Here is a 24,542-nt window from a genome sequence, read left to right as displayed (position 1 = left end):
ATGACCTTGAGCTGCCGAGATTTTCCACTTTCCGTTACTTTCTTGTTTCAAAACAAATCTTTTCTTCGTGTTACTGTTCACAATTTCCCAAATAGCTTTAAATTCTACTCTTCCAAATTGATCCAAAAACCTTTTGCAGTGAGTTATTTCATCAACAAAACAAAACCCGTCTGTTCATAGAAAAATTTGATTCAAAGAATTTAAATTTATATACATAAAAGTTGAAAAAATATACACAAAATAAAAAACACCATATTTAAGTATACACAAAATGGATTTAAATAATTATATCAACAATACGTCTTTAAAATTACTATTTAATTATTTAAGTTGGTGAAAAAACATACTAGCATCCAATTTGATCCACTTGTATTTCCCATGTCGCAAAATTCTTGCCAATTCTTTTGATAATTCAAACATTTCATATTCTTTTGGTGGAGTTTGATAAAACAAATCCGGATAACGTGATTTTTTTTCTAAATAAAATACAAATATTTTAAAAACAGGCAAAATTTAATCAATCAATTATAAAACTTATTTATTTATTTTTTTAAAGTTTTTAAAATTTAAACCGAACATTTTTGTACCAGGTTTATGATTACGTCTTTGATTTTGTTGGTAATTATTTCCATGACCAGAATGACTGCAATCATTATCATATCACTGTTAGTTATGATAATTATGTGAATGATATTGATGAGGGCCTATAAGTTCATTATTTGGTTGATCATAGTTTGAAGTGTTTCCATGGTGTGATTTATTTCTATTTTGCAGATGATAAGGATCATTAGAATGTGATGTTTTTCGATATTTTGAGCTCTGTTGATCTTGAAACTGTTGTTGTTCAAATCTTTGGGGATTATTATGTCTCTGCAATACAGATTATTAATAAAGATCATAATAATGTTTTTACATAACAGTTACATATCAATACAATGTATGTGAATTAAATTTAAAATGCTACTTTTTATAAATTCTAACACCAACCAGGTTTAAAAATAAATTTAATAACATTACTGACAAACCAATAAATCAGAAAACCATCTTTACTCAGCCTATTACACTGTAAAAAAAATATCTTAAATTTAAAATAAATCAAAATCGCAAAGCTAATACATACACTATGAGAGCCATCATTCCAATTATTGTTCTTCCTGTGTTTTGGCATATTGTTCTTTAGACAATTCTCCTGTAAATAGATATTCACTTTTTTAAATGAAAAATGATAGCTTCTTTTTTTATATTTGGGTCTATTTACTTAAGTCTTAAAGTTTTTTTTTTCTGTTTTATTAACACTGGGGTAGCCTTTTGCAAATTCTAAAAATGCATAAAAAAAAGGAAGGTATATATAATAATAGCGAACAACAAATTTAATAAATTTGTTTTTGTAAGTAATTCAATTTCGAAGCAATATTGCATGCAACATTTTTAACAAAGTTTAAATAAATATCGTACCTCTAAATTATTAATTTTTCTTTTTAAAGTATTAATTGTATTTTTTAAATTGTTCTGCAAAAAAAAATTGTTTATTATTTTATTTCAAATTTTACTGTATATTAAATGCATACCAATTCATCATTTTTTAATGCAATTGCATTTTTTAAATTTCCAATTTCATTTCCAAAAGATATGACAATGGCATTTGAACAAGTTGCTGAATTCTTAATTAGCTCCTAAATAGTTTGAAAAAATACCAGTTTTACATTTCAATATTTTTTTAATATGCAAAATTTAATTCATGTTTTAATCTTACTTTACTTAAATATAGAAATATTTTTATACCTCAGTGTTTATTACATTTAATAGAAAAGTTTCTGAAAATTTAGACAGATCAAGCAATAAAAAAAGTGAATCAATGTATTTTTTCCTTTTTTCTTCATCCTTTTTAATCCAATTTATTATTAAATTGTAACCTATCTCTTTTGTAGACATCTAAACAGATTATAAATTTAAATTGATTACATTTTAAAATAATTTAAAAGAAATTTTTTTTTTTTGTATATATATATAAGTTTATCCTTGATGTGGGAAGGTCGAAGGCGCAACCTTAACATAGAGTAACATCAGTTACTCCAACCCAATCTTGAGTTGCTTGTGGCAGTTTGGGATATTATAAAGATTATAATTGCCCAGTAATTAAGCTACTAATTAGGTGCTGGTTCAGCTGGGGTTTATACTGTAGAACAGTGGGAATAGAACCCATGACTTCATGGTGGTGTAGCAAGTGTTCTTATCACTACACCACGCTGCCGGTTCTTAACTTTAATTAACTAAAGTTCATAAAGTTCTTGACATCATTTCCACCTTTATCTCACAAGAAATACCCCAGTATAATGTTATTTTACCAAACCCTTTTTAAAAAATACGTCCAAATTACTAAGAACTTGTCAATAAGAAAAATTTATTAATAAGAAATACTTGCTATTAAGTAACTATCTTGGTATATTTTAAAAAAACTACTTGACCAAATAAACAGATATATAAAATTGCCTAAATCAAATTACCTTTGCACAAAAAAACAAACGTTGATATACATAAATTAAATTTTAAAAAATCACATAACAAAGTTTACCTTCTGATTTTTTAAAAAAAGAACAACAATGTCGAAGGTAAGGTCAAGAAATGCTTCTTGTGCTACTACAGCATCAATGTTATTTAAAATAAATTCAACAGATGTTGTAACTAACTCTTCATGTTTTCTTGGATGAAAAAACATAACTCTTTCTAAACAGTTTTCAACATCTATTTTTTGAATGAGGTAATCAAGGCAAAATTGCTGAAGCTCTAAACATGATCATGTTTAAAAAACATACACAAAAAACTAACTTTACAGGTATATTGAAAATAACTTTTACCAATCCAGCCTGGTTTAGTGCATTATTCTATTTATGTGAGAGTTTGGTGCTGTCTTTAGGGATTAGGAATTAGGTTAGAAAACCAAATGCGCTAAATTCCTACTGCCGTAATATTTAGTAACAATGGGAAGTGCCTTAACTATTGCGCTATACCCAGATAATACCTGTTAAGTCCATGTAATCTGCTGCTTTTAACAATTCATAAACATTTTCTTTTGTTATGACAATGTTTTGAGTGTATACAAATGTCATAATATTTTCCATGATTTGTGGTTCAATATTTTTAATTTCCGCAACAGAATTGTATTTTTCTTTCATCTAAAATTGTTTAATGAAGTTAAATTTATTACAACCAGTGGCTAAAAAACATGCAATTAATTCTACAAAAAAAACAGAACCATGCTTAAGTTGAGAAAAATTTGTGCATAAATACCATTTTTTTACAGAAATTCGAACTCAAAAATATTTTTGATATCAACCATAAATTTACACTTCACAAGATATTTACAAAACTCTTAATTTACCGGCAGCGCGGTGTAGTGGTAAGAACACTTGCTACACCATCATGAGGTCGTGGGTTCAATCTCCACTGATCTCATGCTGTAGCGCCCTTGAGTAAGGCGCTATAAACGGTATAAACTTCTGCTGAGCCAGCACTTAATCAGCAGAATAATTATCGGGCAATTATAATCTGAAAAATCCCAACTGCCAAAGACATCTCGAGACTGGGTCGGAGTAACTTATGTTACTCTATGTTTAAGTCGCACATTCGACTTTCCCACATCGAGGATAAAGATATATACAAAAAAAATAATTTATTACAAGCTATGCATGGTTAAGGATTTTCGAAACAACTCTGTTATTTTTGCCTTCTTTTAAAAATAAATTTTAATAGTAAATTTCAATATACCTCAGCAGTGAACATTTTGTCCAAAAACTCAGAAAACAACCCAATAATCAATTTGTTTGCAGGAAATTCAGTGGAGTCAGATTTTATTACGACATCACAATATTCCTTGTTTGTTTGCCTGTCTCTAAAAACACATTAACAGTTAACACAAATCTAGAAAAACTTAAAATAAAATTTTATTTAGGGTCTTAGTGTAAAATCTGGCCACTTATTACAAAGCAATATTTAAGTCAAAGTTTACACTAAAAAAAATTAAAACCTACTCATTTAACTTGCTGAAGATTTTGTCAAAATGAGATCCCTTGAATTCCAGACTGTCACTCATTTTAATTGCAGGGAAAAAAATTGTTTTTAATAAATATCTAAAAGAATTAAAAAATATATAAAAAAAAAATAGTTTCTACAAAACCACAGTGTCTAATTTACACAAACTACTAAAAATAAAAACAAAAGCACAATAAATAACTACTATAAATTGTTTTAAATAACAACTAAACTAGAAAGTCATATAGATTTTTTTTTATCCTACTTTTTTAAATATTTTAACTTTTTTTGAAATTCAAATGTGAACAAATTAGTTTTTTTTTCAGTACCAAGTTTACCATTGTCATCAAATATTTTATTCAGTTTTTTGTTTTTTTGATTGTTTTCTGCTTGAATAATTGTAGTTTACATGGCTTCGTTCCCTTAAAAAATGTTTTGACTCTGTGTAAAGAGGTGCAGGGGGTCGGTTTCGACAAGTTGGCTGTCTTTCTTTAAAAACTTTAGGCCCTGTTTCGGAAAGTTTTTGGCCTGTTTTGAGTTGTAGTAGAATTCCCTTGAAGAGTTATCAAATTGTCTTGAAAAGAAGGTGGTTTGTCTTGAGAAGTTGGCAAGCTGTTTTGCGAAGGTTTTAGTTTGTTTTGAGTTTTAATTGGATTCTCTTGAACAGTCGTCAAATTGTCTTGGGAAGTAAGAGGTTCGTCTTGGGAAGTTGACTTGTCTTCTTGGGAGGTTGACTTGTCTTTAGAATTTGACGTCATGTTTTGGTTACTTATATCAGAAGAAATTTTAAACTTGATAAATTGACCAAAAAAACATAACATTTAAATTTCCTTTAAACATAACCACTTGATGTCAGTGACGAATTTATGCATCATATGACAAATTTATGTAACCAAAATAAAACTATAAGACTATTTATAGCTTTGCTGTTACAAAATAAAATAAAATAAAATAACAAAATTTAAAACATACCTATTTAACTTGTTGAAAATTTAACTAACATAAATTTCTGTAAATTTCAGACTTTCAATAATTTAAGGTAAATGACCTTCAACTTAAAAAAATCTAAAAATTGAATAAACAAGTTAAATATAAAAACTTATTCTACACAGCTTTAAAGTTTCTAATTAGCACAGACTACTATACAATAAAACAAAACTTACAAAAGTTAAAAAATGACAAATAATAATTTAACTTTAAAACAATGTTTAATCTTTAAAGTCCCATTATTGTCTGTTTTTATTTTTTCTGTTTTTATGCTTTTTCTTCTTTTTTTTAGCATTTTTCTTATTCGCTTTGGAGTTATAATTTTCCCAGTTTTTACGACCATCATCAGCAGAGTCATCATATCCCCTTTTAGTGTCTTGGTTTATTTTTGGACGTTTTGAATGCTCTCTGCTTACATCAGCCTCAGTTTCATGGCCTCGTTTTCTTGAAGTTGAAATTTCTGATCTGTTATCGAAATTTGACTGAGTGTTTGGAGAGTTTAGGACACTTTGGGTTGATAAGCTGTCTTTAGAATTTGACCCATCAGAAAGTGGTTGCTGATTTTGAGAGGTTGGTGACTTGTCTTGTGAACTTGACGAAATGTTTTGGTCACTCACTTCAGAAGGAATTTCAAACTCAATATATTCATCTAAATATGGATTAAATTTTACATTTGAATAAACAACTAAGTGTCAATTTAAAGAAATACATTATCAGCCTAGTTTTAATCCAACTACTTTAACTTAAAGATATTTTATTTATGTTACAAAAATTAAACCTAAGACCTGAAGTCTCTTTATTTAAATATAAAAACAGTTGTAGTATAACTAATCTAGAGTCCTTCGATTACTTTTTATTTACAATAATTAATGTTTTAAATAATTTTTTAATAATTACTTACAAGTATGGAGGTCAATCACAGATTGAAAATATCTTGGATGTAAAATTCCATGTTCATCCCCCTCACATAAAACTACATTGTTTGATGACAGAAAAAACTTTAAGCCATCTAAATGTATAATATGATCGTGGCTAGTGTAAAATATTGATTAACAGGATAGAACAATGCAATTTTACATTTACATTATTTTTTCTACCGGCAGTGTGGTGTAGTGGTAAGAACACTTGCTACACCACACAGGAGGTCAAGGGTTCAATCTCCACTGATCTTATGCTGTAGCGCCCTCGAGTAAGGCGCTTTAAACGATATAAACTCCCGCTGAACCAGCACTTAATCAGCAGCTTAATTACTGGGCAGTTATAATCTATAATATCCTAAACTGCCACTGCACCTCAAGACTGGGTCGAAGTAAGTGATGTAACTCTATATAAGTCGCGCACTCGACTTTTCACATCGACGATAAAGATATAACCAAAAAAAAACAATGCAATTTTACAAAACTAATGACTAAACAAAGCTTTTATAGTCCTTGTTACAACATACAATCAAGCCTAGATTGTGTAGTTCACATATTATATAGGCAATTAAATTAGCCTTTTCTTATCAAGAACATTTCTCTGTAATATAGCAAAGTTTAAAACTGTAAAAATACCTGTTATAGCTTGAGCAAGATCGATTTGAATAGCAACTTCACAATCTGACCGCATTCCACTTACTACTCTCCTATTGCCAGGCAATCCAATGGCAAAGTGAATGTGGTTTCTCTATTTTAAAAAATAAAAACAAAATTTAAAGTCTGACTCTTGCAAACACAACAACTAACCAAAAAATTTTAGCAACTTACATTCATTCTTTTGAGTCCAGTGTTTTTGATTAGTTCCCAATATTCGTAATAGGTTCCATGCACTACCTTTGAATAGTTATGAACATCCTCAAGTTCTATTGGTCTTAAGTTCAAATTTTTGACCTTAAAAAATAAAAAATAAAATTTTTGTTATTAATTTTTTTTTATGTAGGTTTTTCAGGCATTTTTAAAAGGTAAATACTAAACATACAATGAATATAACATCAATTTAATTATATATATATATTAACAAAAGTGGGCACTAAACCGTTAATGCGTTAATCGTAATTAACGAAGTTAAATTTTTCGATAAAATTTAACTTTTAAGTTAACTTTAAAAATCGTTAACGGACCTGGTAACTTTCGTTAAATTGTGCTTCCGTTAAATTGAGTCCGTTAATTTAATATTTTTAAGTTCACCATGGTAATATAAAAGTATATATGTTTTATTTTGCTGTTTATTGGGTTTAATCGTTTCAATTTTAAAGGATGTATTGACTGACGTATAAACGATGTATTGGCGACGATGACGATGTATTGAAATTTTAAACGATGCAGTTTCAAAACGTCATTTAAACTTACGTTCGTGTAGTTAAAATATCAACTAAGATAAAAACTGCTGTTTTTTTTTAAAATAGGGACGTTTCTTTGTTTGTTTTATTTAAATTTTAACGTTAACGTTTATCGATAACTACCGTTACATTTTGTTTAAATTAACTTACTAACGTTAACGAAGTTAATATACTACGTAACGAATTGCCACTTAACGAAGTTACTTTCTCGGTTAACTGTGCCCACCTTTGTATATTAGCATATTGAGTTACCCTTACAACCCAACCAGTTCAAGATATTTTTGAAATACATAAAAAATAGCTAAACAAGCAAAGACTTTTTTACAAGAGCAAATCACTACAGTAATAAGTTAAGCCTTAGGCCTATACCTAATTAAGAAAAAAATCCATAAGCAGGAATAGATCAAACCAGATTCGATATTTAGTAAAGCCCAGGTCATTACTAACTGGCAGCGTGGTGTAGTGGTAAGAACACTTGCTACACCACCATGAGGTCGTTGGTTCAATCCCCACTGATCTCATGCTGTAGCGCCCTTGAGTAAGGCGCTATAAACGGTATAAACTTCTGCTGAGCCAGCACTTAATCAGCAGAATAATTATCGGGTAATTATAATCTATAATATTCCAAACTGCCAAAGGCAACTCGAAACTGGGTCGGAGTAACTAATGTTACTCTATTTTTAAGTCGCCCATTCAACTTTCCCACATCGAAGATAAAGATATATATAAAAAAAAAAACTTTATTACGTAACATGTGAATCCCTTTCATTTTTTTACCTGAATAGTATGACCTTGAGCTGCCGAGATTTTCCACTTTCCGTTACTTTCTTGTTTCAAAACAAATCTTTTCTTCTTGTTACTGTTCACAATTTCCCAAATAGTTTCATCTTCTACTCTTCCAAATTGATCCAAAAACCTTTTGCAGTGAGTTATTTCATCAACAAAACAAAACCCGTCTGTTCATAGAAAAATTTGATTCAAAGAATTTAAATTTATATACATAAAAGTTGAAAAAATATACACAAAATAAAAAACACCATATTTAAGTATACACAAAATGGATTTAAATAATTATATTAACAATAACTCTTTAAAATTAATATTTAATTATTTAAGTTGGTGAAAAAACATACTAGCATCCAATTTGATCCACTTGTATTTTCCATGTCGCAAAATTCTTGCCAATTCTTTTGATAATTCAAACATTTCATATTCCTTTGGTGGAGTTTGATAAAACAAATCCAGATAACGTGATCTTTTTTCTAAATAAAATACAAATATTTTAAAAACAGGCAAAATTTATTTAAATCAATCATGAAACTCGTATTATTTATTTTAAATAGTTTTCAAAATTTAAACTCAATATTTTCGTACCAGGTTTATGATTACGTCTTTGATTTTGTTGGTAATTATTTCCATGACCAGAATGACTGCAATCATTATCATATCCCTGTTGGTTATGATAATTATGTGAATGATACGGATGAGGGCCTATAAATTCATTATTTGGTTGATCATAGTTTGAAGTGTTTCCATGGTGTGATTTATTTCTATTTTGTAAATAATAAGGATTATGGTAATTTAATCTTTTTTGAAAGTCTGCATTTTGTCGGTCTTGATAATTTTGCTGTTTAACTCTTTGAGCATTATGTCTCTGAAATAGAAATAAAAGATTTTAAGAATTTTCACATCCCTGCTTCATTTTTTTAAAGAAATACCCCCATCAGGTTAAAAAATAAACATAACCATATTACTAACAAACCAATAAATCAGAAAACCATCTTTACTCAGCCTATTACACTGTAAAAAAAATATCTTAAATTTAAAATAAATCAAAATCGCAAATCTAATACATACACTATGGGAGTCCTGTTTCCTATAATTGTTCCTGTGTTTTGCCATATTGTTCTTTAGCACTTTCTCCTGTAAATAGATATTCACTTTTTAATTGAAAAATGATAGCTTCCTTTTTTATATTTGGGTCTATTTACTTAAGTCTTAAAGTTTGATTCCAACTGCTGATATGTTAAACAGTCAATAGTTAAAGAAGGCATAATTCCTGTTTCCAAAAAAAATCTGCTTTATTTAATACCTTTGGAAAATTTAAAAATTCATGTTTTGTTAAACAAAGAAATGTAAATTAATTTTTAAAAACCAAATAAGAGAATACACTTACCAACTTTCGAACTTGTGTCGTTTTTTTAATTGTTGTTACGTAACAGATTTATTTAATAGAAAACTTATGTTAGTTTAAACCTAAACACAAGATCAAAAATTATTAAAATTGCAATACAAGTTTGAAGTTTGTTCATATCGAAATTTAAACATCAAAAATAAATTTAATTATATTGAAAAAAGCTTTTAAGCAAGAAGTTGGATTACATTTTGAAGCAAAGATATGCTAGCACATACTACTAAAGCAAGTTAGTATCTAGTTATAGGAATAAGCTTAAAAGAATAATCACCAATTTAAATTGAAGAAGTAAAATTACTTAGACAAAAGAGTGACAACATGCTAAAAAATCTGAAACATTTCCGAAAAAAAAATTACCATATTTTAATTTAAATTAAAAGAAATTACATGTTTATAGCAGACAAAAATACAAAAAATTTGATTCATTGTAAAGACACCTAGCCTAACCAAAATAATAAGCACCTTAACTTTAGTTAGGAAAAAAAATTGCAATCAAAAAGACTCAAACTATTTAAACCAAATTCTACTAAAATGTTAACAGAACTACTTTAAACAAAAATTCTGCTTCACTTGAAAAAAACATTTTTGACCATTTTGTTATTTAACCAATAGGTAAAAATAATAAAGTCATTTTTGGAAGATAGTCCATAGTCAATTTTTATATGAAACTAATTTTTTTTCGTCCCAATTGGACCACTTCTTTTTTTGTTTTGATTTTCTTGGGGGTTGTTCTGCATCTTAGGAGTTGTATTCGAATTTCCATTTTTAAATTTAGGGTCTGGAGATTTCGATCCAGTTTGTGCTGGCTTGTTAGCTTTTAAATTTTTTGGTTTACTCTCTGTGACAAAATCTGGAGGAACATCATAGTACAACTTTTGATCTGGAACAAAAAAAAATTTTGAGGGAATTTCTGCATAGCGTTATAAATAGGAAAATTTTTGTACATATGGTAATATTTTAGCCTAAAGGCAACATTTAATTTGCTTTAACGTAATTACAAAAAAATGCAACTAGTATTTGGCCAGGACAATTCACCTCACACTACAAATGGCATTTTTTTTATTTTGTAGGCATATACATTGGGCATAAATACAGATATAAATACTCATTTATATATATATATAAATGTATATAGCCCACTAAGCTTTATTAGATAGAAAACAAACAAAAACAAATTTAAATAAAATATTTTCATTAAAAACGCAATCTTCTTGATTCTATGCACTAAAAACACAGAAAGTAGAAAGTCTTAACTTACAAGGATAAAGCTGAATGACCATAGCAAAATATTTAGGATGAATTCTTCCTTTGTTATCTCCCGCACATAAAATCACATTGTTTGATGACACAAAAAACTTCAAGCCATCTAATAAACAAAATATCAAAATTTTTTAACATTCTATAATTTTTTACAGAAAGCACCTAAAGGTCATGAAAAATATTTATTTTATCTATACTTTTAGCGATTATCACCTTTCATGGCCTTGTCCAAGTCAAGTTTAATAATCAGTTCACAACTTTTTCTCATTCCACTTATTACTTCTTTGTCACCAGGCATTCCCATAGCAAAATGAATGTGTGTACGCTGTAACAGAAGGAAAAAAATTTTAAGATAAATTTAAAAAAAAAAAGAAATTAAACCAAGATAAATTTAAAAAAAAAAGAAATTAAACCAAAAAAAATGTCATCACACTTGCCCCTTAAGTTGAATAAAACAAGTTAATATTGTTAACTTCGTCATTGTTTGTTGAAAAACTAACCCCAGAAAAAATATAATTGTCAATGGAATACAAAACACCACCTTAAAATGCAATACATAACACAACCCTTTATTTAACAGTGGAAACAAATGCGAGCCGTTTTTCTTATAAACTTGATACAATTTTAAATAAAGGGTTAAATTTTAAGAAAGTGTTAAAATGCAACACTTACGGTCATTCTATTTAATCCAGTTTTCTTTATATGCTCCCAGGATTCAAAATAAGTTCCATGCACTACTTCGGGATATTTCGTTGGATCTGTTATCGGTTTCAAATCCAACTCTTTCACCTAAACATTATTCATAGTTAAAAATGAAAACTCGTATAAAAATTTCAATGTACATGCCACCATTTTTAAAACACATAGCTCATAAAAATTCATTTTTTGACATAATAAAATTACCTGAATGGAATGGCCTTGTGCTGCCGAGATTTTCCATTTTCCATCATTTTCTTGTTTCAATACAAATCTTTTCTTGTCATTGCTATCCACGATTTGTTTTATAATACTAAATTCGATTTTTCCGAATTGTTCTAGAAACCTTTTGCAGTGAGTTATATCATCGACATAACAGAACCCATCTAAATACAAGTAAAAAATTATGATACCATGTTCTATTTTTAATTAGTTTTAACCTCTACCACATAGTCATTGGTAGTTTGAATTTAAAAAAAATATTCAACACCCAAATCTACATTAATAGTCATACCAATAAATAACAATGAAGTTTGAACATAATTTAATTATTATTGTTATTTTATTTATAGTCTATCTTATGTACGCAGTTAGTAAAAATAAAAACAATGTTTAAATATATACTTTGCAATATATGTAAGTTAAATAGTTTGAAATTGTAAGCACTATTATTAAATAATTGTCAACTATTAAAAAATATTTAATCTAAGTTCATGTAAAAAAAAACATACTGTTGTCCATATTAATCCACTTATATTTTCCATGTCGTAGAATTCTTGCCAACTCTTTAGATACATCAAAGTAATCACCATTGTAATCATAAGTTCGATAATTTTCATAACAATCTGAGTTTCTTTTTTCGGCTTGCTGATCTAAACATAATAAAAAAAATTAATATTCGTTACAGAAGCAATTGCTTGTTTTAATATAAATGCAAAAAGCTGATTTCAGATTTCTTTTTAACAGGTTTTTTAAAGGTTAGCCGTCGCTTATATGTTCATAATAAAATTGCTGTGCGCTATTTAAATTGCTTTGATGCCTTTTTAATTGGTTACAAAAGAGTTATAGCTGAGCAATATAATATAATTGATTTAATTACCTCGATTTTTATTCCAATGACCCTGTTGATTTTGTTTGATGTCAAACGATCTTCGATTGTTGTTGCTACCAATCGATCCTCCCTGCACCCTGGAAACCTGTCGTTGTTGTTGTTGTTGATTTGGTGATTGGTGTTGGGGTGACCACTGTTGAGTAACTTTTTGTTGTTGTTTTTGAACTTGCTGTTGTTGATTGGGTGATTGTTGTTGTGGTGACAAATGTTGAGTAGCGTCTTGTTGTTGATTCAACGGTTGTTGTGATGGCGACCATGGTGGGTTAACATTTTGTTGATGTTGTTGTTGTTGTTGTTGTTGTGTATTTCCAAAACTTGCCCGTTGTACATGCTGATCGATTTCTTGCTTTTGTTGCTGTGGTTGTTGCAGTGGTGGTTTCACTTCAAAATGCTGCTTCTTTTCTGGCTCCTGGAAACAATTTTTTGAAATAAAAATATTTTTTAAAGAAATTTTTTTAAATTTTTTTAATAAAAAATTGTTACTAAATTTAAATGCACATTCTCTTTTTAAATATTTTCTTTGAACAGGAACTTTATTATTGTACCTACAATAAATAATTTTCTATTTGTTGCACCCTAAAACAGGAATTTGTAAACAATCTGAGTCAATAACACAATTTTTTCATTAGTCAATAATTTAACCAAAGCAAATAAATCACCACGCATAGTTGGGTAATAAATAACATAAGAAAATACAGGAATCCATTTACTCACGAGGTGATTATTGGAAGTAGGCGGCCTGAACTCAGAAGCATTTGCAGACAAAGTTGGATTTTTAACAAATTCATTTGGTTTTTGCCCTGATATCAGATTCTGTGCTGCAGTAGGGGTTGGAACAGGCAAATCATTATTTTTATTCTCCGATTTCGAGCTTGGTTGGGTGTGCACACTTTCTTTATTTTTCTCTTCTTTTGCTTTGTTTTCAACTTCTTTGGCCTCAGCTAAAATTTTGGCGTTTTCCTCCTGTTTAGAATAATATAAATTTCATTTAAATAAGAAACATAATTTTTGTTTTTCAAAAAGCTAAAAAAATAATGCCTATAATATTTTAATTGTTTTTTAGAGGTTAAATGATATGAAGCAGAATTATTGTTTTGGTTTTTTCCTAATAGTTGCTAGTAACATAAAATAAAATTTAAATTAAACTACAAAAAAACAATTATAAAGGAAATATTTTGTGATGTCCTCTTTATTTAAACCAAATTTCTAAAAAAAGGGATGCAGATAGATTAAATCGAAAATGTTAATTCTTTAAACCTTAACAACACCCTTAATTTAAACACCACCAGAAACAACAAAAAAATAACTACTATACGGATAAATAAAAAAGCAACTTTTATAACAAAAAAATGAAATACGAATCACAATAGCTTTACCTCTTGCTTTTTCTTTTGTCTGTTTAGCCTTTGTTTCGCCTTCTTGCTGAGTTTAGGCCCAGATCCAGGCACATCAAGAGTGCCAGGTGTGTAACCAGGAATATTGCTCATAATTAATTTTACTTAGTTAAAAAAATAACTACACACATTTATATATCAAATCACTGTAAAATAAAACCAAGATTTATTTTAAATTATTTTTTTATAATCTTTTTGAGCTTCTAGGACAAACAATTATTAAGAACTAAATCTGTTTAAATTAAAGCATACGAATTAATGTCATTTTAAAGAAATTAAATGTCATTTTATAGGGGTTGAAATAGGCAAATCGGTATTTTTATTCTCAGATTTAGAGCTTGGTTGGGTGTGCACATTTTGTATACTTTTCTCTTCCTTTGCTTTGTTTTCTACTTCTTTGATCTTGGCTAAAATTTTGGCGTTTTCCTCCTGTTTAGAATAAAAAAAATTTCATTTAAATAAGAAACATAATTTTTGTTTCTAAAACCTAAAAATGCTTCAATATTTTAATGTTTTTTTGGGGGGTTGAATGCTATAAAGCAGAATTATTGTTTTTGTTTCTACTTTATAGTTACTAGTAACATAAAAATAAAATTCGAATTGCACTTCAATAAAAAAGAAAATATTTCGTAATTTCCTTTATATTTACTTAAACCATAATATTTAAAAAAGAAACAAGTAAATTAAAGTCAAATTAGTAATTTTTTAATTCTAACAACTACCTTTTTATTTAAACACCGCCAGAAACAACAAAAAATATGCAATATACTAATAAAAAAGCAACCCATATCAAAATAAAATGAAATACAATTCACGATAGTTTTACCTCTTGCTTTTTCTTTTGTCTGTTTAGCCTTTGTTTCGCCTTCTTGCTGAGTTTAGGCCCAGATCCAGGCACATCAACAGTGCCAGGTGTGTAACCTGGAATATTGCTCATAATTATTTTTACTTAGTTAAAAAAATAACTACACACATTTATATATCAAATCACTGTAAAATAAAACCAAGATTTATTTTAAATTATTTTTTTATAATCTTTTTGAGCTTCTAGGACAAACAATTATTAAGAACTAAATCTGTTTAAATTAAAGCATACGAATTAATGTCATTTTAAAGAAATTAAATGTCATTTTATAGGGGTTGAAATATAGGCAAATCGGTATTTTTATTCTCAGATTTCGAGCTTGGTTGGGTGTGCACACTTTCTATATTTTTCTCTTCTTTTGCTTTGTTTTCTACTTCTTTGATCTTGGCTAAAATTTTGGCGTTTTCCTCCTGTTTAGAATAAAAAAAATTTCATTTAAATAAGAAACATAATTTTTGTTTCTAAAACCTAAAAATGCTTCAATATTTTAATGTTTTTTTGGGGGGTTGAATGCTATAAAGCAGAATTATTGTTTTTGTTTCTACTTTATAGTTGCTAGTAACATAAAAATAAAATTCGAATTGCACTTCAATAAAAAAGAAAATATTTCGTAATTTCCTTTATATTTACTTAAACCATAATATTTAAAAAAGAAACAAGTAAATTAAAGTCAAATTAGTAATTTTTTAATTCTAACAACTACCTTTTTATTTAAACACCGCCAGAAATAACAAAAAATATGCAATATACTAATAAAAAAGCAACCCATATCAAAATAAAATGAAATACAATTCACGATAGTTTTACCTCTTGCTTTTTCTTTTGTCTGTTTAGCCTTTGTTTTGCCTTCTTGCTGAGTTTAGGCCCAGATCCAGGCACATCAACAGTGCCAGGTGTGTAACCTGAAATATTGCTCATAATTATTTTTTACTTAGTTATACAAATAACTTAACTACACATTTATATGTCAAATCACTGTAAAATAAAACCAAGATTTATTTTAAATTATTTTTTTATAATCTTTTTGAGCTTCTAGGACAAACAATTATTAAGAACTAAATTTGTTTAAATTGAAGCATACAAATTAATGTCATTTTATAGGGATTGATAGGCAAATCGGTATTTTTATTCTCTGATTTCGAGCTTGGTTGAGTGTGCACACTTTCTATATTTTTTTCTTCTTTTGCTTTGTTTTCAACTTCTTTGAACTCAGCTAAGTTTTCCTCCTGTTTACAATAAAAAAAATTTCATTTAAATAAGAAACATTATTTTTGTTTCTAAAACCTAAAAATGCCTCAATATTTTAATGTTTTTTTGGGGGTTGAATGCTATTATTGTTTTTGTTTCTACATGACAGTTGCTAGTATCCTAAAATAAAATTTAAATTGCACTACAATAGAGAAGAAAATATTTTGTGATTTCCTTTATACTTAAACCATCATATAAATTAAAGTAAAAATTAGTTATTTTTTTTCTACCAACTTATACTAATAAAAATATACTAATAAAAAAGCAGCCCTTAATCAAAATAAAATGCAAATCATATCACAATAGCTCTACCTCTTGCTTTTTCTTTTGTTTGTTTAGCCTTTTTTTCGCCGACTTGCTAAGTTTAGGGCCAGATCCAGGCACATCAAGAGTGCCAGGTGTGTAACCAGGAATATTGCTCATATATATTTTTTTTTTCTGTTCTTTTGTTTTGTTTTCAACTTCTTTTGCCTCAGCTAAAATTTTGGCGTTTTCCTCCTGTTTAGAATAAAATAAATTTCATTTAAATAAGAAACATAATTTTTGTTTTTAAAAGCTAAAAAAAATAATGCCTTTAACATTTTTAATCCTTTTTGGGGGTTGAAGTTAAATGATATGATGCAGAATTATTGTTTTTGTTTCTACATAACAGTTGCTAGTATCATAAAATAAAACTTAAATTACACTACAAAAAAAACAATTAAAACGAAAATATTTTGTGATTTCTTCCATATTTGAACCAAATTACTTAAAGAGACGCATATAAATTAAATCAAAAATGTTGATTCTTTAATTCTTAACAACACCCTTTTATTTAAACACCACCAGAAACAACAAAAAATATGAATATATACTAATAAAAAAGCAACCCATATCAAAATAAAAAGAAATACAATTCACGATAGTTTTACCTCTTGCTTTTTCTTTTGTCTGTTTAGCCTTTGTTTTGCCTTCTTGCTGAGTTTAGGCCCAGATCCAGGCACATCAACAGTGCCAGGTGTGTAACCTGGAATATTGCTCATAATTATTTTTTACTTAGATATATATATAACTACACACATTTATATATCAAATCACTTTAAAAAAAACAAAAACAATAATTTTTAGAATTAAAATCAGCCCTTCACTTTTTTATAATCTTTTTAAGCTTCTGCAACAGAATAATCAAGAGGAACTAAACAAGTTTAAATAGAAGCATACAAATCAAACAGTGCCTTTTATAGATATATATATATATATATATACATTTAAGTTTATAGAGTATTAAAAAATGATTAAGCACATCATTTACAATAGCCCTAATATACAAACTAATAGTGTTTAGCATGCGTTACCAATTTTTAAAGAAATCAAGGGCAAAATATTAGTTCATTAATCATAGGCATATCCGTTACTAGGTCCTTTTGTTATTTAATGGAATAAAGTTATATTGCCAAAAACAAGTGTTATATTACATTAAAATAGAAACAAGATATCTGTGTTTAGAAATATTTATAACAAATAATCAACCTTATTTCTTAAATATTATTTTTATAAAATTTATTATTTTTAACAAAAAAGATACATGCATGATGTTTTTAAGTATTCAAAACAACCTGTTATTAGTCCTACTGTTTAGGCTTGCTTTTAAGCCAAAACAATATTAGGAAACACTGTGTGGGAGTTTACAGGTTATCAACATAGTATATATATATGTTTATTAAAAGATTTCTCTAATCATGAATTATCTTACCAATAGCATTATTTTATTACCAAACATATCCATTATAGTTTTTTATTTCTGAAAAAAATCCAATTATTAAAAATAACACTAAAAACTATTTTTATAAAACCCTCTATTAAAGATACTAACCTACTTTCACCTTAATAGTAGAACAAATACAACTAAAATGATTAATAAGATTTAGCTTTTAAAAGCAATAAAAACCTGTTATAAACCAGCCAATTAACATTTTAATATAAAAAAAAAAAAAGTTTATTGTCCAGTCTGGAAAGTACGGCAGTTTTCGACAAGATCTCGCGCGTGCAAGCGTAAAAAAATGCGTGACCGCGCGTGCACGCGTACCAAGATTTTTGGTCTAGGCGTGCACGCGTGATTTATGTTAGCAGGTTTTAGGCGTCAGTACTGTGCGTGCACATTTTTTTAAGACACCAGGCGGGCAAAACGCTAATTCCAGGCGTGCATTTTTTTTAATGAAAAAATGTCGTGCGTGCACGCTGCCCTACTTTCCAGACTGGTTTATTGTCAAGTAAAGCCTGAGACAATTAACATTAGACAGTTTACGGCGAAGATAATGTGGCAGCAACAAATATATTTTTAGGCAGAAAGTTATAGAAATTAAACATTTATGATACAATATGCCCCATTATATAGAGAAAAAACACACAAAACTTAAAAATAACCCTTTGCTTTTTCATATATTCCAGGAAAACATTTATTTTAACATTATGTCAAACTAACTTCTGTGTTCAAAACCTTGCAAATGTTTAAGTTTAACCTATTAAAAAGAATTTATTTTTATTTTTTGAATACTAACAACACACCCTTCTATTGCGAACAGCAAACAATAAAACAAATAAGCAAAGTCAACAGTTGACGTCATCCGTCTGTTCATATTTTAATTTTAAGCTAACAATATTTTAACAAGTTTTAAAGTAATTTTTTATCATACAAATTACCAATTATTACAAACATAATACAACATTATACTAATTTACCTAATATAGGCTTGTTGTCAGTCAATTTTGTTCTTGTTTTGCACTAACTTCTGCCACGTTCCTGCCGAAAAAGCTTCAAAATTTTAATTTTGCACTTGGGTATTCCCCCTGGTACTCGTTACGGGTCAGTTATTTTCAAGATCAAAATAATAAATAAAAATTTGTTTTGACAAAAAAGTAAAATTAAATATTATTATTTTACTTACTTGGTACAAATAGTATCAATATTATTTTATAAATGTAAATGGCAAAAAAACAAGTATAGTTAAAATGGGTTCTTGATTACGCCTTAGCTATGCCTATATTTTGTCTCAAAGCATAAAAAAATTAGACTCAGGAATATATTTTTTTGCATTTGTTTAATAAATTAATCAAATAAGATCAATGTACATAATTTAAATAAATCATATTGTTTAAATAAACATATTAAAAAAAATTGTAAACAACTGCGTATTTTAACTTTTTTTTACAATACAGGTGCATCATGCGTAAGTTGTTATAACATTCATGAATAATTTACATGTTATGTTTTGTTTATTAGAAATTCCCCTATTATCACAATCGACAAAGTACGCAAAAATTACTACGACTAATTAATCAAGTAGTACGCAACGGATTACTCAAAGTAACAAATACAAATACAAACATTCATTGAGGAGACGTAAACAGGGCAGTAAATCAAACAACGACACTCGATGCAATATTTTGGTTGTAAGAAAAAGGGAAAATGGCAATGACTTTTCTTTTGCTTTGTCTTTTTTTAAACATAACAGAACGCCCCTAATCGTTGCAAGTAAACGTTCAGCAATATGAATAGAGCGGGTAATAAAAAACTTTACAACAGGATACATCTAGAAAGAAATCGCGTCGACCAATCATCACTCAAAGCATAACTTTTTGCGACCGGACAGTTAGAGTGACAGCAATTAGGTCGTGTGTTATTGTTGTGGATTACGTCATCGCAGTATGTACACTATACATCTATCTACTCATTAAACGCGTGACGTGGGTCTGTATAATTAAAAGTAATATACGCTAAAATTGCAAGGCTTTGATTACAGTAGCAGATGACCAGATGAATAAAGCGAATTGAGAAAGGTACAATGTAGTTGATCGATAAAACTTGTTGTGGGTTGATGTGATGAGGTTATCGATTATGTATTATTGGAATGCGGTTGTGTGCAGATATAGCCAATGCCGTGTATTTTAGCACTTTTTTTGCGGTCTGCATAGTTTACGATTATATTAGGTCAAAAAAAAAATACTGTGCTGAAATGCTGGCTGGTAATGCATTTAAATTAAATTAATCAAGTCAGACGAATAGCAACGTTTCTACAGATCGATACTGTTAATTATAATACTTAAAGAAAAGTGTGCACCTCAATTACATAACATACATTTTGTTTGTATTTTAGAAAGAATTTGTTTTTTATTCAGCACAGAAAATGGTTAAATATAGAATTTTATGTAAATTATAAAGCAGAAATTTAATATTTTTTAGTTTTGTTATTTTTTATAATTAAGGTCAGTGCGTCATTAATTTATTTTTTCTCCCTCGCAATTAAATAACCCTGCATTTTGCCCTGCAAAATTTTAATTGTGCTCTGCAGGTCGACTTTTAATAGCATGCTTAAAAGGAGTTTGGTTTTCCCAGCACCCAAGAAAGTTATAATTTAATATTTTGTACGGCAATTAAATTTAAAATGTTTATTGTCATCAGAACTTAATTGAAGATATGAGTTTTTAAAATAGCAACAGTTTACAAAGAATTTGGGGAAATTTAATGTTTTTATTTTTCTAATTGTAAACCCCTATTCAAGATGCTATTTAGACCAGCACTTGGTTAATGAGCATTTTAAATGCAAGGAGTGTAGCCTATGCGTCTAACGAATAGATAATTAATTACCCTTCTCTTCATTACGACGCGGAGTGAGTAATTCATTCTACGCCGAACTGATATGTTTATGATGTCATAAAAATACGTTTTTGCGTCATCATTGCCTTTTAACGGCGAGTAATGTGCGCTAAAAGACTCATTTCGTTTTCAGATTTTGATTAATTTTACCGAGGTTTGTTGTCAGCTTTACTGCCAGGGAAAATAATTTATAAAAATAATATAGCTTTGAGTAACATATAAGAGTATTGATCGCATAGGTTTACAGAATGTGTTTTTGCAGTAAGAATCGATTCAACTAAAAATTATATATATTTAATTAATTAAAAAATTTGGATCACTTGTAGTTTATGGTCCTTCAAAAAAATTAGGAGCGTAAATGTAATGAGATGTGAGAACTACCATAAAATTAACAAGAACAATAAGCATAAAAAAATGTAAAGGTACATCTTTGCAGCAGTGATTATATTTGTTTAATATATAATTACTAATTTTGAAAAAAATAGTTTTTAATTAAGGACGTATCGATTTTGGATAATAATCAATAAAAGAAATTTATTTTAAACCAATTTTTTATTTTGTTCAGGCACGTGATATATTGAAATGGTTAACAATTTTTAAATCTTTGTAAGAGATTTGCTTATTTATTAATATCCGCTTGGAATTGATGAATTTAACAAGCATGGCGATTGCCTATATCGGATTAGCTGTGGTCTTCTTTATTATTTTCTTTATCGGGATTATAGGCAACTCGGTTGTGCTGTTTGTGTTGCTTCGCCAACGCAGATCTTGGTCGATAACAACGACTTATTTGTTCAATCTGGCAGTGGCCGACAGCCTTTTTATACTTGTGATACCATTTTGGGGTCATCACTATTTGAACCACCTTGAATGGACGTTCGGTATTGGTATGTGTAAGCTTGCAAGCGTCGTAACTTCGGTGAATATGTACGCCAGCATATTCTTCCTTACTGCGATGAGCGCCGACCGTTACATGGCCGTTGTACATGCAACTTCTGTCAGTCAGTTTCGCACTGCTGTCGTGTGCAGATGGGTTTGTTTAAGCGTTTGGAGCTCGTCGCTAATCTTGTCGCTTCCTAGGCTGTTGTACATGACGCTTCTTCCGTTTTACCCTGCTGGGAGAAATAATACGTCCGTTGAAACGGAAGCCACCCCTCCGGGTTTTTTAAGAGACAGTACAGCCTCTCCTGATTTGGCCAGTCTGTCGACGACGACTGAAGACCCAGACCAACCAAAAGCATGCACGTTTTTTATACCGGACTACCCAGGCAAGGATACAGTAATGGGCTGGATTCAATTCACCCGATCAATGATCGGTTTCGTAATACCGATGATCGTAATTTGCATTTGTTACGTAAGGATTGTTCTTACAGTAAGGAAAAAGGTGATAAGCAAACGAGTTCGAAAAGACAGGGTCGCGAAGTTAGCGGCACTAGTGGTAGCAGCGTTTTTCGTATGCTGGCTTCCAACCCAAATTATGACGTTGTATTCGGCAATTGCTGGCTGGTGGGACGCGTTTTACTTTAGCAAAGATTTTTTCAACATGGTGTACCCGTTCACCATAGCCTTGGCTTACGCTAACAGTTGTATAAACCCTATTGCATACGCGTTTACTACTACAAACTTCCAGGAAAACGTCAAGGAAATGTGCAGTAAGGACAAGTCGAACAGACCTTACAAAATGACGCTCAGTCATCCAGGGGCGCACACAAAAGACGAACAGAAGTGTGGTAACCATAGGAAAGGGTCACACAACAACTGCAGTCCGGGGAAATGCGAATGTAAGGGCAACCACCTTTACACACAGGCAGTTCAAGTCCATTTGCCACAGGTATTTCGAAGGGGCCGTTTAATTATTTATATTTTTTACCAATCTCTTTTTAGTTTTTTAAAAATTCTAATCTAAATAAATTTTAACAGAAAACATTTGCTTTCGGTGATCATTTTCTAGATATTAATATTAACCTTTTATTTGTCTTTAGAATCATCCTGATCAAAAGTTACAGCCCAGGGAACCGGTTAATATGGGCGAATCCAGTAAGGTCGACGAGTCACAAACTTTTTCTTATTACTCGTGCCCCGCCGTGATGCAGGGGCTTGGAAAAATGAACTCAGAAGTGGGAAAGCAATGTCATATCATAGAACCTATGTCTCTACCAGAAGAAGGCCTGTCGTGTGGAAGCGATGTGTGATAAAAGAGAATTGAAATAAAGACAAGGCTACTGAAAAGGGTTATCCTAAACGAGGGATCTTCAAGATAGAACCACATTGACTTTGTTTGTTTCAGTTTTGTTTCGAGTACAGTTCCATGAAGATATAATGTGAGATTTTATGTTTTAACTTGAAAAAAACTTTGTACGTACTACATAAAACAGATTTATATACATATATATATACGCTTTTTATTAACCTTGACTGGTCAAGTAATAATTTAAACGGCATCAGCCCTATAAAAGGGTGATTTGCAGACTATAAAGCATTACAAAGTGCTGAATGATCACTCTTACTATGACCTTAGCAAAGCAGCCGAAGGGCTACATTCTCGCCAATCTAATTAGTATTTGCCATTAATGTCAAGGCAGATGACTTAACGGTAATGTGCGAAATGTGGTATACTTGTTTAGAAGTAATAAAACAGTTCGCTGTAAGTATGTTTTAACACTTTATTGCACGGTTAAAATTGCAACACTTGTACATTTCACGTCATAAAAATCTAAATGATACACAATTCTAGTACACAATTTACTATGAATATTTCAAGCTGTTTTACAAGATAAGTTCAAGCGCTTTGTAAAACTCTTCCAAGCAAAAAAACGTATTTTAAATTTTTATGTTAAATTTAGCATTAATAATTAAACTATGGTCGTCAGGTATTAGCTAAAAAAACTTTGAACGGTGTAGTGTTTCACATTCTATTCTTCTTTAATTATTTAAACTTCTCCGTTTACTAAATAGAAAATAAATACTCAGGGCCACATGGTTATGTAAGCCTAAGTCTTTAATGGAGTTATAATACGTTTAGTTATTTATTTGTTTCTGGAAAGCATAATAATTTTTTGTTATTTTCACTGCATTATCTCAATTGTGAATTTTAATTGGTTTTACAACTATTTTTTTTTATCTAAATGTAAATGTTATTTATTATTCTGTTTAAAAACTAATTAAATTTGTATCGTATATTATATGTTTTTTAAACAAAATGGTGCATAGATAATATATGACTGTCTGTTCCTTTTGTATTGATTTGTTTATTTTATTTTAATTGTCGAAATGTTTATGTTTGTTTTCCAATTAAATATAAATTGCATAAACCACGTACTTTGCAAAAATGAATCAATATTTTATATAAGAATATGATCAACTACATATAATATGGTCATTATACATTTACTCGTAATCATTTAATCGCATTTGAGCATAGCTACCATGGTGTTTATAATTATTGCTCTAATTTCGAGTTCTATTAAATATTTTCGTATTAAAAAATAAAACTAGAACATTACAATCTTTATTGATTAATCCTATTTGCTTAATTTCCGAACTGTATTTCTAATACAGCATTAGTGCATAGAAATCCACATTAAAATGCTCGGCGCAGCTGTAAATAAATAAAGCCTTGCAAGGTTAGGCGAGGTCAACGCTATATAGTAAAGCATATCGTGCATGTAATCAAGTGCCTTTAAGCGAGGGTCATTTACAGCCGCGCTGTTATTGGCAGTAAAAGCCGCTCGGATCAATATCCAGCCATAGCAATTAAAAATCGGTCTGTGCAAACTTGTTTTAAAAACATAATCCTCGGGTTTTTGTT

The 24,542-nt window shown here is 29.2% G+C and overlaps 5 protein-coding genes across 6 annotated transcripts; 1 reads left to right on the top strand and 4 right to left on the bottom strand.

Annotated features, from left to right (window-relative positions):
- Positions 1-347: 347 nt before the first annotated feature.
- Positions 348-4,165, bottom strand: LOC145754866 (kelch-like protein 12). 2 transcript variants are annotated; one of them, XM_082571015.1, is made up of 10 exons: positions 4,029-4,165; positions 3,766-3,889; positions 3,020-3,173; positions 2,573-2,784; positions 1,783-1,932; positions 1,569-1,673; positions 1,456-1,509; positions 1,121-1,189; positions 588-870; positions 348-476 (listed from the first exon to the last, which is right to left on the bottom strand). In XM_082571015.1, the coding sequence occupies exons 1-9, from the start codon at positions 4,088-4,090 to the stop codon at positions 667-669; spliced, it is 1,134 nt and encodes a 377-aa protein (XP_082427141.1). In that variant the 5' UTR covers positions 4,091-4,165; the 3' UTR covers positions 348-476; positions 588-666. The 2 variants fall into 2 exon arrangements, with proteins under 2 accessions (XP_082427141.1, XP_082427142.1); XM_082571016.1 differs by lacking the exon at positions 1,456-1,509.
- A 928-nt stretch (positions 4,166-5,093) lies between these two features.
- Positions 5,094-9,633, bottom strand: LOC145754863 (uncharacterized). Its single transcript, XM_082571008.1, has 9 exons — positions 9,510-9,633; positions 9,191-9,256; positions 8,708-8,987; positions 8,467-8,595; positions 8,111-8,289; positions 6,762-6,884; positions 6,570-6,681; positions 5,918-6,025; positions 5,094-5,665 (listed from the first exon to the last, which is right to left on the bottom strand). Exons 2-9 carry the CDS (start codon positions 9,233-9,235, stop codon positions 5,256-5,258), a joined length of 1,386 nt encoding a protein of 461 aa, XP_082427134.1. The 5' UTR covers positions 9,236-9,256; positions 9,510-9,633; the 3' UTR covers positions 5,094-5,255.
- On the bottom strand, positions 9,590-14,217 carry LOC145754862 (uncharacterized). Its single transcript, XM_082571007.1, has 9 exons — positions 13,971-14,217; positions 13,309-13,557; positions 12,583-13,003; positions 12,215-12,355; positions 11,691-11,869; positions 11,460-11,576; positions 11,001-11,112; positions 10,786-10,893; positions 9,590-10,407 (listed from the first exon to the last, which is right to left on the bottom strand). The coding sequence occupies exons 1-9, from the start codon at positions 14,079-14,081 to the stop codon at positions 10,196-10,198; spliced, it is 1,650 nt and encodes a 549-aa protein (XP_082427133.1). The 5' UTR covers positions 14,082-14,217; the 3' UTR covers positions 9,590-10,195.
- Positions 14,136-18,893, bottom strand: LOC145754868 (uncharacterized). The gene is made up of 8 exons (XM_082571025.1): positions 18,820-18,893; positions 17,013-17,107; positions 16,414-16,599; positions 15,935-16,079; positions 15,661-15,755; positions 15,191-15,263; positions 14,815-14,909; positions 14,136-14,417 (listed from the first exon to the last, which is right to left on the bottom strand). Exons 3-8 carry the CDS (start codon positions 16,522-16,524, stop codon positions 14,271-14,273), a joined length of 666 nt encoding a protein of 221 aa, XP_082427151.1. The 5' UTR covers positions 16,525-16,599; positions 17,013-17,107; positions 18,820-18,893; the 3' UTR covers positions 14,136-14,270.
- A 2,502-nt stretch (positions 18,894-21,395) lies between these two features.
- Positions 21,396-23,598, top strand: LOC145755524 (type-1 angiotensin II receptor A-like). Its single transcript, XM_082571764.1, has 2 exons — positions 21,396-22,565; positions 22,717-23,598. The coding sequence occupies exons 1-2, from the start codon at positions 21,396-21,398 to the stop codon at positions 22,924-22,926; spliced, it is 1,380 nt and encodes a 459-aa protein (XP_082427890.1). The 3' UTR covers positions 22,927-23,598.
- The last annotated feature ends 944 nt before the right edge of the window (positions 23,599-24,542 follow it).

The sequence above is a fragment of the Corella eumyota genome, chromosome 6 (genome assembly GCF_963082875.1).
Source record: "Corella eumyota chromosome 6, kaCorEumy4.1, whole genome shotgun sequence".
Taxonomy (NCBI): Eukaryota; Metazoa; Chordata; class Ascidiacea; order Phlebobranchia; family Corellidae; genus Corella; species Corella eumyota.
The sequence above is the reverse complement of the archived record's forward strand: the minus strand, read 5'-3'. Positions and strand labels throughout refer to the sequence as shown.